General features: G+C 55.8%; 1 protein-coding gene across 1 annotated transcript in view; it reads right to left on the reverse strand.

The window, feature by feature from the left end:
* LOC138745531 (zinc finger protein 208-like) overlaps positions 1-3136 on the reverse strand; it is a 38914-nt gene extending 35778 nt beyond the window's left edge. Inside the window, exon 1 of the mRNA XM_069902669.1 lies at positions 2052-3136. Coding sequence (XP_069758770.1) covers positions 2052-3121 — 1070 coding nt within the window. The 5' untranslated portion in view covers positions 3122-3136. The remainder of the gene's footprint in view (positions 1-2051) is intronic.
* Positions 3137-13751: the final 10615 nt, after the last annotated feature.

Raw genomic sequence — 13751 nt, forward strand, 5'->3', positions numbered from 1 at the left:
GATTTAAGGCAACAAGGGAAAGATTTTCAACAGACCCGGGCGTGGGAGAGGGGAACCATGACTCAGGAGTATATTGTTCCCGATGTGGCCTCCTCTGTATCAGAGACTGGATGCAAGACACGAAGTTCATTTTGTTGAGCACCTTCACTCTGCAAACAGGGACCTCTCGGTGAGCAACCATATCAATTGTAGGCCCCATTCCCACACCCACTTCTCTTTCCACGACCTTGTGCTCTACCAAACTGAGTCTACCTGCAAATTGAAGGAACCTCTAATATTCCATCTGGATCGTTTCCAACCAGATGGGATTAACATCATCTTCTCCAGTTTCCCTCTCCTCTGAGTCCCTCTCTCATTCCCTATTCTTCATCTCCTTTCCACCAGCTCCCAACTTCTCCCGTTTCCAATAAACCTCTCCTCTGAGTCCCTCTCTCTTTCCCTATTCCTCATCTCCTTTCCACCAGCTCCCAACTTATCCAGTTTCCAATAAACCTCTCCTCTGAGTCCCTCTCTCATTCCCTATTCCTCATCTCCTTTCCACCAGCTCCCAACTTCTCCCGTTTCCAATAAACCTCTCCTCTGAGTCCCTCTCTCTTTCCCTATTCCTCATCTCCTTTCCACCAGCTCCCAACTTCTCCCGTTTCCAATAAACCTCTCCTCTGAGTCCCTCTCTCTTTCCCTATTCCTCATCTCCTTTCCACCAGCTCCCAACTTCTCCAGTTTCCAATAAACCTCTCCTCTGAGTCCCTCTCTCATTCCCTATTCCTCATCTCCTTTCCACCAGCTCCCAACTTCTCCCGTTTCCAATAAACCTCTCCTCTGAGTCCCTCTCTCTTTCCCTATTTCTCATCTCCTTTCCACCAGCTCCCAACTTCTCCAGTTTCCAATAAACCTCTCCTCTGAGTCCCTCTCTCATTCCCTATTCCTCATCTCCTTTCCACCAGCTCTCAACTTCTCCCGTTTCCAATAAACCTCTCCTCTGAGTCCCTCTCTCATTCCCTATTCCTCATCTCCTTTCCACCAGCTCCCAACTTCTCCCGTTTCCAATAAACCTCTCCTCTGAGTCCCTCTCTCTTTCCCTATTCCTCATCTCCTTTCCACCAGCTCCCAACTTCTCCAGTTTCCAATAAACCTCTCCTCTGAGTCCCTCTCTCATTCCCTATTCCTCATCTCCTTTCCACCAGCTCCCAACTTCTCCAGTTTCCAATAAACCTCTCCTCTGAGTCCCTCTCTCTTTCCCTATTCCTCATCTCCTTTCCACCAGCTCCCAACTTCTCCAGTTTCCAATAAACCTCTCCTCTGAGTCCCTCTCTCATTCCCTATTCCTCATCTCCTTTCCACCAGCTCCCAACTTCTCCCGTTTCCAATAAACCTCTCCTCTGAGTCACTCTCTCTTTCCCTATTCCTCATCTCCTTTCCACCAGCTCTCCACTCCCCTTCACAATGAGAGCTACCCCCTATCCTTTTTTGATCCTCCCTGCCCATCTGTATCCATCTATGACTCTGCCTCCCTCCTCTCCACCTTTTTATTCATACCTGGTTTCTCAAGGATTGCACTGCAGTCCTGGTGTCTGCAGACCCCCATTATTTAACTTTACTCAGTGTGGTGCGCATGTCGAATGAGCTGCCAAGCACCCCAATTCCACATTTCCCCAGCCTCCTCCATCACCAGAATAGGGAGAGAAGGATGAAGCTATCAGTTGACTTACAGTTTACAGGACTGGGCAAAATAGCAATTTAGCACAGAATTGATGGGCCAAATGACCTGCTTCTGTGCTGCTCTGTGGTTCAACAGTAGAAAGACCATTGAAATAATACTATATAAAGCACAAGTACAGCACTCACTATTCAACAGACACTACACCAGAGAGTCAACGTCCAGGTCATTTATTTGGCACATGCCAATTACATTAAGCTGCAGGACAGTGACAGGGCAGTTAAGATTAGCTGGATGGGGATGGGATGTTGGACATGGTCCGTCTCTTGTTAGAATAACAAGGGTGTGAGGTCAGATTAACAAGAATCCCGCTCACTTATGGACCTGCTGGTGCTTCAACAGGCCGGATAATTGGGAGAAGCTCTTGCTGCAGCTGAAGCAGGTGAAAGGCCTCTCGCCGGTGTGGACCCGCTGGTGGTTCTTCAGGCTGGAGGAGTGGGTGAAGCTCTTGCCACACTCGAGGCAGGTAAAGGGCCTCTCCCCAGTGTGGACCCTCTGGTGGGTCAGCAGGTTCGAGGTCTGGGTAAAGCACTTGCCGCACTCGAGGCAGGCAAATGGCTTTTCCTGGGTGTGGACACGTTGGTGCAGCCACAGGGTGGAGGTCTGGGTGAAGCACTTTCCACACTTGGGACAGAAGAATGGCTTTTCTCCAGTGTGCACCCGCTGATGGTTCAGCAGGTCGGAGGTCTGGGTGAATCCCTTGCAGCACTTGGGACAAGTGAAGGGCTTCTCCTCAGTGTGGATCCATTGATGTTTCTCAAGGTTTGCCCATGTGGTGAAGGACTTCTTGCACTCAGGGCAGCTGTAGGGCCTCTCCCCGGTGTGAACCCGCTGGTGGGTTTTCAGATTGAAGATCTGGATGAAGCCCTTGCCACACTCAGGGCAGGTGAAGGGCTTCTCCCCGGTGTGGATCCGCTGGTGGGTCCTCAGGTTGGAGTTGTGAGTGAAGCCCTTGCCGCACTCAGGGCAGGTGAAGGGCCTCTCCCCGGTGTGGACCCACTGGTGATTCCTCAGGCTGGAGTTGTGAGTGAAGCCCTTGCCGCACTCAGGGCAGGTGAAGGGCCTCTCCCCGGTGTGGACCCGCTGGTGGGTCCTCAGGCTGGAGGTCTGAGTGAAGCCCTTGCCACACTCAGGGCAGTTGAAGGGTTTCTCCCCCGTGTGGACCCACTGGTGCTTGTCAAGGTTTGACAAAGTGGTGAAAGCCTTCTTGCACTCGGGGCAGGTGAAGGGTCTCTCCCCAGTGTGGAGCCTCTGGTGGGTCCTCAAATTGGAGATCTGGGTGAAGCCCTTGCCGCACTCAGGGCAGGTGAAGGGTCTCTCCCCCGTGTGGACCCTCTGGTGCCTCGTTAAGTCACTGGACCCTTTGAAGTTCTTCCCGCAGGCGGAGCACTGAAACGGGTTCATGGGGACCAGAGGGGGGGGGGACCAGAGGGGGGGGGACCAGAGGGGGGGGGACCAGAGGGGGGGGGACCAGAGGGGGGGGGACCAGAGGGGGGGGGGACCAGAGGGGGGGGGACCAGAGGGGGGGGACACCAGGGGGGGGGGGACCAGAGGGGGGGGACCAGAGGGGGGGGGACCAGGGAGGGGGGAACCAGGGGGGGGGAACCAGGGGGGGGGGGGGACCAGAGGGGGGGGGGACCAGAGGGGGGTGGACCAGAGGGGGGGGGACACCAGAGGGGGGGGGACACCAGAGGGGGGGGACACCAGAGGGGGGGGGACACCAGAGGGGGGGGGACACCAGAGGGGGGGGGACACCAGAGGGGGGGGGACACCAGAGGGGGGGGGACACCAGAGGGGGGGGGACACCAGAGGGGGGGGCCAGAGGGGGGGGGAACCAGAGGGGGGGGCCAGAGGGGGGGGCCAGAGGGGGGGGGCCAGGGGATAGATCAATGCAGTCCTGTCCCGGGCGTGCGCAGCCCGATGCCGGCTCCCGGACAGCGGGTTCAATCAAGGCCGAGGCCGGGTGCCGGGGGGAAGCGCCCTCCAGCCGGCCGTGAGCAACCCCGGGCCCCGCAAAGAACAGCTTCACCGATCCCTTTCCTGCAGGTTTCCCTTTCGATCTCTCCCCCCTCTCCCCTTTTATTCCTCTACTTCCCGGTTCCCCGGACACTTCCGGCTCAGCGCGGTCCCTCCTCCCGAGGTCCAGCCGTCACGTGATCAGGGCCCGTGCACTTCGCCCCCTCTCCTCCGGCGTGTGCGCGCTGACGTCAGCCGGCCCGCGTGCGTCCCCTCAGCGCCGTCCCCTCCGCGACCGGGCAGGTGGAGGTGAGACTCGCCCGTGGTTGGCGGGCGGCACCGGGGACCCCACTGTCGGGGGGCGGGTGAGGGAATGGAAAGGCCCGGGGTGGGGGTGGGGGTGGCAGTGGGAGTTGGGGGGGTGGGGGGTTGCGAGTGGGGTGGGTGGGTTGGAGTTGGGTTGGAGTTGGGTGGGTGCGGTTGGGGGGTGGGTGCGGTTGGGGGTTGGGTGGGGTGGTGGGTTGGTGGTGGGGTTGGAGTTGGGTTGGAGTTGGGTGGGTGTGGTTGGGGGTTGGGTGGGGTGGTTGGTTGGTGGTGGGGTTGGAGTTGGGTTGGAGTTGGGTGGGTGTGGTTGGGGGTTGGGTGGGGTGGTTGGTTGGTGGTGGGGTTGGAGTTGGGTTGGAGTTGGGTGGGTGCGGTTGGGGGGTGGGTGCGGTTGGGGGTTGGGTGGGGTGGTGGGTTGGTGGTGGGGTTGGAGTTGGGTGGGTGCGGTTGGGGGTTGGGTGGGGTGGTGGGTTGGTGGTGGGGTTGGAGTTGGGTGGAGTTGGGTGGGTGCGGTTGGGGGTTGGGTGGGTGCGGTTGGGGGTTGGGTGGGGTGGTGGGTTGGTGGTGGGGTTGGAGTTGGGTTGGAGTTGGGTGGGTGCGGTTGGGGGTTGGGTGCGGTGGTGGGTTGGTGGTGGGGTTGGAGTTAGGTGGGTGCGGTTGGGGGTTTGGTGGGGTGGTGGGTTGGTGGTGGGGTTGGAGTTGGGTTGGAGTTGGGTGGGTGCGGTTGGGGGTTGGGTGCGGTGGTGGGTTGGTGGTGGGGTTGGAGTTGGGTGGGTGCGGTTGGGGGTTGGGTGGGGTGGTGGGTTGGTGGTGGGGTTGGAGTTGGGTGGGTGCGGTTGGGGGTTCGGTGGGGTGGTGGGTTGGTGGTGGGGTTGGAGTTGGGTTGGAGTTGGGTGGGTGCGGTTGGGGGTTGGGTGGGGTGGTGGTTTGGTGGTGGGGTTGGAGTTGGGTTGGAGTTGGGTGGGTGCGGTTGGGGGTTGGGTGGGGTGGTTGGTTGGTGGTGGGGTTGGAGTTGGGTGGGTGCGGTTGGGGGGTGGGTGCGGTTGGGGGTTGGGTGGGGTGGTGGGTTGGTGGTGGGGTTGGAGTTGGGTTGGAGTTGGGTGGGTGTGGTTGGGGGTTGGGTGGGGTGGTTGGTTGGTGGTGGGGTTGGAGTTGGGTTGGAGTTGGGTGGGTGCGGTTGGGGGTTGGGTGCGGTGGTGGGTTGGTGGTGGGGTTGGAGTTGGGTGGGTGCGGTTGGGGGTTGGGTGGGGTGGTGGGTTGGTGGTGGGGTTGGAGTTGGGTGGGTGCGGTTGGGGGTTCGGTGGGGTGGTGGGTTGGTGGTGGGGTTGGAGTTGGGTTGGAGTTGGGTGGGTGCGGTTGGGGGTTGGGTGGGGTGGTGGTTTGGTGGTGGGGTTGGAGTTGGGTTGGAGTTGGGTGGGTGCGGTTGGGGGTTGGGTGGGGTGGTTGGTTGGTGGTGGGGTTGGAGTTGGGTGGGTGCGGTTGGGGGGTGGGTGCGGTTGGGGGTTGGGTGGGGTGGTGGGTTGGTGGTGGGGTTGGAGTTGGGTTGGAGTTGGGTGGGTGTGGTTGGGGGTTGGGTGGGGTGGTTGGTTGGTGGTGGGGTTGGAGTTGGGTGGAGTTGGGTGGGTGCGGTTGGGGGTTGGGTGGGGTGGTTGGTTGGTGGTGGGGTTGGAGTTGGGTGGAGTTGGGTGGGTGCGGTTGGGGGTTGGGTGGGGTGGTGGGTTGGTGGTGGGGTTGGAGTTGGGTTGGAGTTGGGTGGGTGCGGTTGGGGGGTGGGTGCGGTTGGGGGTTGGGTGGGGTGGTGGGTTGGTGGTGGGGTTGGAGTTGGGTGGGTGCGGTTGGGGGTTGGGTGGGGTGGTGGGTTGGTGGTGGGGTTGGAGTTGGGTGGAGTTGGGTGGGTGCGGTTGGGGGTTGGGTGGGTGCGGTTGGGGGTTGGGTGGGGTGGTGGGTTGGTGGTGGGGTTGGAGTTGGGTTGGAGTTGGGTGGGTGCGGTTGGGGGTTGGGTGCGGTGGTGGGTTGGTGGTGGGGTTGGAGTTGGGTGGGTGCGGTTGGGGGTTGGGTGGGGTGGTGGGTTGGTGGTGGGGTTGGAGTTGGGTTGGAGTTGGGTGGGTGCGGTTGGGGGTTGGGTGCGGTGGTGGGTTGGTGGTGGGGTTGGAGTTGGGTGGGTGCGGTTGGGGGTTGGGTGGGGTGGTGGGTTGGTGGTGGGGTTGGAGTTGGGTGGGTGCGGTTGGGGGTTCGGTGGGGTGGTGGGTTGGTGGTGGGGTTGGAGTTGGGTTGGAGTTGGGTGGGTGCGGTTGGGGGTTGGGTGGGGTGGTGGTTTGGTGGTGGGGTTGGAGTTGGGTTGGAGTTGGGTGGGTGCGGTTGGGGGTTGGGTGGGGTGGTTGGTTGGTGGTGGGGTTGGAGTTGGGTGGGTGCGGTTGGGGTGTGGGTGCGGTTGGGGGTTGGGTGGGGTGGTGGGTTGGTGGTGGGGTTGGAGTTGGGTTGGAGTTGGGTGGGTGTGGTTGGGGGTTGGGTGGGGTGGTTGGTTGGTGGTGGGGTTGGAGTTGGGTGGAGTTGGGTGGGTGCGGTTGGGTGTTGGGTGGGGTGGTTGGTTGGTGGTGGGGTTGGAGTTGGGTGGAGTTGGGTGGGTGCGGTTGGGGGTTGGGTGGGGTGGTGGGTTGGTGGTGGGGTTGGAGTTGGGTTGGAGTTGGGTGGGTGCGGTTGGGGGTTGGGTGGGGTGGTGGGTTGGTGGTGGGGTTGGAGTTGGGTTGGAGTTGGGTGGGTGCGGTTGGGGGTTGGGTGGGGTGGTGGGTTGGTGGTGGGGTTGGAGTTGGGTTGGAGTTGGGTGGGTGCAGTTGGGGGTTGGGTGGGGTGGTGGGTTGGTGGTGGGGTTGGAGTTGGGTTGGAGTTGGGTGGGTGCGGTTGGGGGTTGGGTGGGGTGGTGGGTTGGTGGTGGGGTTGGAGTTGGGTTGGAGTTGGGTGGGTGCGGTTGGGGGTTGGGTGGGGTGGTTGGTTGGTGGTGGGGTTGGAGTTGGGTGGAGTTGGGTGGGTGCGGTTGGGGGTTGGGTGGGGTGGTTGGTTGGTGGTGGGGTTGGAGTTGGGTGGAGTTGGGTGGGTGCGGTTGGGGGTTGGGTGGGGTGGTGGGTTGGTGGTGGGGTTGGAGTTGGGTTGGAGTTGGGTGGGTGCGGTTGGGGGTTGGGTGGGGTGGTGGGTTGGTGGTGGGGTTGGAGTTGGGTGGAGTTGGGTGGGTGCGGTTGGGGGTTGGGTGGGGTGGTGGGTTGGTGGTGGGGTTGGAGTTGGGTTGGAGTTGGGTGGGTGCGGTTGGGGGTTGGGTGGGGTGGTTGGTTGGTGGTGGGGTTGGAGTTGGGTGGAGTTGGGTGGGTGCGGTTGGGGGTTGGGTGGGGTGGTTGGTTGGTGGTGGGGTTGGAGTTGGGTGGAGTTGGGTGGGTGCGGTTGGGGGTTGGGTGGGGTGGTGGGTTGGTGGTGGGGTTGGAGTTGGGTTGGAGTTGGGTGGGTGCGGTTGGGGGTTGGGTGGGGTGGTGGGTTGGTGGTGGGGTTGGAGTTGGGTGGAGTTGGGTGGGTGCGGTTGGGGGTTGGGTGGGGTGGTGGGTTGGTGGTGGGGTTGGAGTTGGGTGGAGTTGGGTGGGTGCGGTTGGGGGTTGGGTGGGGTGGTGGGTTGGTGGTGGGTTGGTGGTGGGGTTGGAGTTGGGTGGAGTTGGGTGGGTGCGGTTGGGGGTTGGGTGGGGTGGTGGGTTGGTGGTGGGGTTGGAGTTGGGTTGGAGTTGGGTGGGTGCGGTTGGGGGTTGGGTGGGGGGTTGCGAGTGGGGTGGTGGGGTTGGAGTTGGGTGGAGTTGGGTGGGTGCGGTTGGGGGTTGGGTGGGGTGGTGGGTTGGTGGTGGGGTTGGAGTTGGGTGGAGTTGGGTGGGTGCGGTTGGGGGTTGGGTGGGGTGGTGGGTTGGTGGTGGGGTTGGAGTTGGGTTGGAGTTGGGTGGGTGCGGTTGGGGGTTGGGTGGGGTGGTGGGTTGGTGGTGGGGTTGGAGTTGGGTTGGAGTTGGGTGGGTGCGGTTGGGGGTTGGGTGGGGTGGTGGGTTGGCGGTGGGGTTGGAGTTGGGTGGGTGCGGTTGTATGTTGGGTGTGTTGTGTTGGGGGTTGGGTTGGAGTTGGGTGGGTGCGGTTGTGTTGGGGGTTGGGTTGGAGTTGGGTGGGTGCGGTTGGGGGTTGGGTTGGAGTTGTGTGGGTGCGGTTGGGGGTTGGGTGGGGTGGTGGGTTGGTGGTGGGGTTGGAGTTGGGTGGGTGCGGTTGTATGTTGGGTGGGTTGTGTTGGGGGTTGGGTTGGAGTTGGGTGGTTGCAGTTGTGTTGGGGGTTGGGTTGGAGTTGGGTGGGTGCGGTTGGGGGTTGGGTGGGTTGTGTTGGGGGTTGGGTTGGAGTTGGGTGGGTGCGGTTGGGGGTTGGGTGGGGTGGTGGGTTGGTGGTGGGGTTGGAGTTGGGTGGAGTTGGGTGGAGTTGGGTGGAGTTGGGTGGAGTTGGGTGGAGTTGGGTGGAGTTGGGTGGAGTTGGGTGGAGTTGGGTGGAGTTGGGTGGAGTTGGGTGGAGTTGGGTGGAGTTGGGTGGGTGCGGTTGGGGGTTGGGTGGGGTGGTGGGTTGGTGGTGGGGTTGGAGTTGGGTTGGAGTTGGGTGGGTGCGGTTGGGGGTTCGGTGGGGTGGTGGGTTGGTGGTGGGGTTGGAGTTGGGTGGGTGCGGTTGTATGTTGGGTGGGTTGTGTTGGGGGTTGGGTTGGAGTTGGGTGGGTGCGGTTGTGTTGGGGGTTGGGTTGGAGTTGGGTGGGTGCGGTTGGGGGTTGGGTGGGTTGTGTTGGGGGTTGGGTTGGAGTTGGGTGGGTGCGGTTGGGGGTTGGGTGGGGTGGTGGGTTGGTGGTGGGGTTGGAGTTGGGTGGAGTTGGGTGGGTGCGGTTGGGGGTTGGGTGGGGTGGTGGGTTGGTGGTGGGGTTGGAGTTGGGTTGGAGTTGGGTGGGTGCGGTTGGGGGTTGGGTGGGGTGGTGGGTTGGTGGTGGGGTTGGAGTTGGGTTGGAGTTGGGTGGGTGCGGTTGGGGGTTGGGTGGGGTGGTGGGTTGGCGGTGGGGTTGGAGTTGGGTGGGTGAGGTTGTATGTTGGGTGGGTTGTGTTGGGGGTTGGGTTGGAGTTGGGTGGGTGCGGTTGTGTTGGGGGTTGGGTTGGAGTTGGGTGGGTGCGGTTGGGGGTTGGGTTGGAGTTGTGTGGGTGCGGTTGGGGGTTGGGTGGGGTGGTGGGTTGGTGGTGGGGTTGGAGTTGGGTGGGTGAGGTTGTATGTTGGGTGGGTTGTGTTGGGGGTTGGGTTGGAGTTGGGTGGGTGCGGTTGTGTTGGGGGTTGGGTTGGTGTTGGGTGGGTGCGGTTGGGGGTTGGGTGGGTTGTGTTGGGGGTTGGGTTGGAGTTGGGTGGGTGCGGTTGGGGGTTGGGGGTTGGGTTGGTTGTGTTGGGGGTTGGTTTGGAGTTGGGTGGGGTTGGGTGGTTGCGGGGGGAACCAGGGAGAAGCGTTGCTGGCGATGCCGAGGGAAGCCAGGGTGTCCGGCTTCAGCCTTTTGTCCACACCGACGCCGACTCTCTCGGGGAGAGGCCTTCCACCTTCACCAGGGGTCCACCAACCTTTGACACCATGGGCTCCTTGATCCCCACCCCCCACCGCCCCAGGCACGTTCCAAAGATGAATACTAATAACTCGACTGACGTGCAGTTGCCATTTGCATCAGTGAGCGAGACTGCATGACATTTACATGGTGCTCGGGCCTCCCAGCCAAACCAACCAATTGCCAAGTTACGCATGTGTCAATTAACCAAGCAAGTGATGACGGTTAACTTGGGACCGAGCCTCAACATACGGGGGAAGTAGACTTAAGGCAGGGGCCAATGCATAAGAGTTGGAGGAACTTAGCAGGTCTGAGCTGTGATGCAATCCAGCTCCATGGGGGCAGTTATAAAATTTGCTAAGAGATCTCTGGGACAGGCCAAATTTCCTTGGGCCTCTTAGGGTTGAAAGGTTTTAAATGTCGACACGCAGCACAGTCATCTGCCTGTGCTGCCCATATACATCAGTTAACTTACAATCCCTGTATGTTTCTGAAGGGTAGGGGAAAACCCACACAGACAAGAGGAATACAAACCCCTTCCAGACAGTGCTGGATTGGAACCTGGGTCACTGGTACTGTAATAGCATTGCACAAACCCGACGAACTGTACTGCTTTGTTATAGTATTTAGATTTCCGCTGCTGAAAGTACACTGAACTTCACCATCAACATTGTATTCAATCATTACACAAATTCATAAATGAGTATAGTTTACATTTTTAATAGGCCTCTGAGGTCAAATCATCCACATGAGAACCTCATAGCCAGTTCTGAGCTGCAGCTCCCTACACCGTGCAAGTTGCAATAGGTCATGACACTCCTCTATTTCCCCCACCGTCCTGTTATCTCATCCGCTTCTGTTGAAACCTGGCTTTTAATTCAAAATACTTCCTGCAGAACCTTTGGTTTTCAAATGAAAATTATCATTGCTCCCATTGCAGAAACCTTTGATTGACACAAATTAAACTAAAGGTCAACTAATTTCTAAAGTTTGAACTGGTGTTTGAACGAGCCCACGTTCTTGCTGTGTGAATGTCCGATTGTGACAAACCTTTCCATGTAACTTTTAAATGCCACTAACTGTCTAAATACTGCAACTCAAATAGCTGAATTGCTAAAACCAAGAAAAGTAAAGGCTTGGAATGAAGGTCTATTCTCGAGCTAGACTTGAGTAACCCCTAGAAGGTTAAGCATGTCTCTTAGTGTCCTTTGGAGGTAAAGATGTACAGTATAACCAATATTTCGGGCCTGAGCCCTTCGTCAAGGATTGAGTTTGTACTGCTCGTACCTTGACGAAGGGCTCAGGCCCAAAACGTAGATGCATAGCTTTACCTCCTATGAATGCAGCGAGACCTGCCAGTTCCTCCAGCAATTCTGTGCTTTTACTACAATCACAATTCGGCAGACCTTTGAGTTTAGTTTCAGAAGCATAAAGGATCGATTATTACGCTCCACCTCACTGGGAAGTGACGAATTTAAAAATATTCTTATTCGTATCTCAGAATCAAAGATCGAAACATGGGCTCTCAAGTGGCAGAAATTGAAAGTGGTCACTTACAGTAGTAGTTTGGAATTTCTCTGAATGCTTGGCATAGTGTTCAGGAAGGGAGACCAGAATATACTGGCCTGAGGTCTTGCCCTGTTACTAACAACTTACCTACCTTGGGACGGTTGGCGTAGCAGTGAGCACAACATCTTTACAGCACAAGCGATTAGGACCAGACCAGGATTCGAACCCCGTGCTATCTGTCAGGAGTTTAAATTTTAAAATAAGTTATTTGATTTTAACTGACAGAAACCATTGACTAATGACCACATTCAGGACAGGAACATTCAGACAGGTTCAGGTATGACTGCCCTGTTACCGAATAGCGGCTAGTGCAGTACTGTTACAACACCGATAATTGGGTCCGGGGATCAAATCCTGAGTCGTCTGGGGCTGGATTTACTTGAATTTTGAACAGTGGTTTTCAGACACTCAAAGACCACTTTTTTTTCCAATCACACAGCACCTGAGTAATCCCTATGCCATAGGTGCTCTGTGATTAGTACGTGAATGGGGGAAAAAATTGAGAACCACTCGACCCAATTGTTAATGAATTATTTTGCTTGAAAAAAATTGTCATTAGCTCATTTCCTTTGGACTTATGAAACTGTACACATAATAAGTCAATTAGGTACAATTAAAACAGTGCTTTTCAAATTTTTTCTTAACACTCACATACCTCCTTAAGCAATGCCTTACCAATCACAGAACACTTTTGGCACAGGGATTACTTAAGGTGCTGTGTGAGTGGGAAAAAAAAAGCTTGAAAACCACTGATTTATAAGAATGGAGGGATCTTGTAGAAAAGTATAGAATTATGAAAGGCATAGATAAGATAGAGGTAAGTAAGTTTCCAGCAACTCTCAACGGATTGAGCCTTCGCATCCAACTACCCTAACTAGAGCACAACTCCAAGACCAAAGATCTCTCTGTAGTATTATAACAGCGGAATTTTTTTTCCCCCCCATAAAACACAACTCAATATTTATCCTTTTATACTTATGTAATTTAATGATATTTATCGTTAACTAGTAAATATTGTTTTACCTGTGTAGCTGCAGCAAGGAGAATTTTGGTGTATCTGTACGTAGTATGTTAAATTATTTTTAGAGATACAGCACAGTTACAGGCCCTTCCGGCCTGTGCTGCCCATCTTCATCCATGTGACCAAGACCAATTTCAAGACAATAAATTTTGATTTTACCCTACCATTGCCCTATGTCTTTGGAGCGCGGGAGGAAACCGCAGCGTCTGGAGGAAATCCATGTGGACACAGGGAGAGCGTACAAACTGCTTGCAAGACAGTGCCAGATTCAAACCTGGATCTCTTGCACTGCAATAGCATTGCACTAACTGCTATACAAACGTGCCACCTTGTACGTATTACAGCGAACTCTCATCATCATTACATTAGGTATATCCATGGTCATGAAACAAGAAAGGGTGCAGAGGCTGTGATTGTAACCATGGTATTCTGGGCAGTAGATGGCACTCTCTTACTGAACAAAGTCCTTTTAGAACAAGAAACCATGAAGGAAGTTTCATTATTTTGGGGGACTGAAATATATGATTTAAATATACCCAATTGTAACAAATATCCATTTTCTTTTTTAAAATTTGCTGAATTCATTGCACATTAATTTTCCATTCAGAACAAGGTAGATGAATTGGCTGTGGAAATTGAGACAAACAAATACGATTTGATTGGGATTACAGAAACATGGCTGCAAGGTGGGCAAGCTTGGGAACTTAATATCCCGGGGTATACGATATTTAGGAGGGATCGGCAAGAAAGAAAAGGGGGTGGTGTAGTATTGATAGTGAGAGAAGGGACCGACACGATTGACAGAAAGTATATCAACTCGGAAGATGCGGAATCTATATGGGTAGAACTGAGGAATAGCAAGGGGCGGAAAACGTTAGTGGGGGTGGTATATAGGCCTCCAAATAGTAGAGTAGAGGTGAGGGAAGGCATTAAAAGAGAAGTTAGAAAAGCGTGCAATAAGGGAACAGCTGTCATCATGGGAGACTTTAATTTGCATAAAATACAGAGGAGGAGGAATTCCTTGAATGTTTACGGGACGGTTATCTAGACCAATATTTCGAGGAACCAACTCGGGAGCAGGCCATTTTAGATTGGGTATTATGCAATGATAAGGGGTTAATCAACAATCTTGTTGTACGAGGCCTTTTGGGTAGGAACGATCACAATATGATCGAATTCTCACTCGACATGGAGAGTGATGAAATTAAAACCGAGACTAAGGTCCTGAATTTAAATAAAGGGAATTATGATGGTATGAGACGGGAGTTGAGTAAGATTGATTGGGTGGTGTTTATGGGGGAGTTGACTGTGGATAGACAATGGAAAGCATTCACAGATCTAATGGAGAAATTGAAAAAATCGTTTATACTGGTTTGGCATAAAAATAAACCAAAAAAGGTGACGCAACCGTGGATAACAAGGGAAATTAGAGACAGCATTAGGTCCAAAGAGAGAGCATATCAATTGGCCAAAAAAAGTACCACAACCGAAGACTGGGAGCAGTTCAAGATGCACCAAAGGAGGACAAAGGGATTAATCAAGAGAGCA

Source organism: Narcine bancroftii, chromosome 11 (genome assembly GCF_036971445.1).
Source record: "Narcine bancroftii isolate sNarBan1 chromosome 11, sNarBan1.hap1, whole genome shotgun sequence".
Classification (NCBI taxonomy): Eukaryota; Metazoa; Chordata; class Chondrichthyes; order Torpediniformes; family Narcinidae; genus Narcine; species Narcine bancroftii.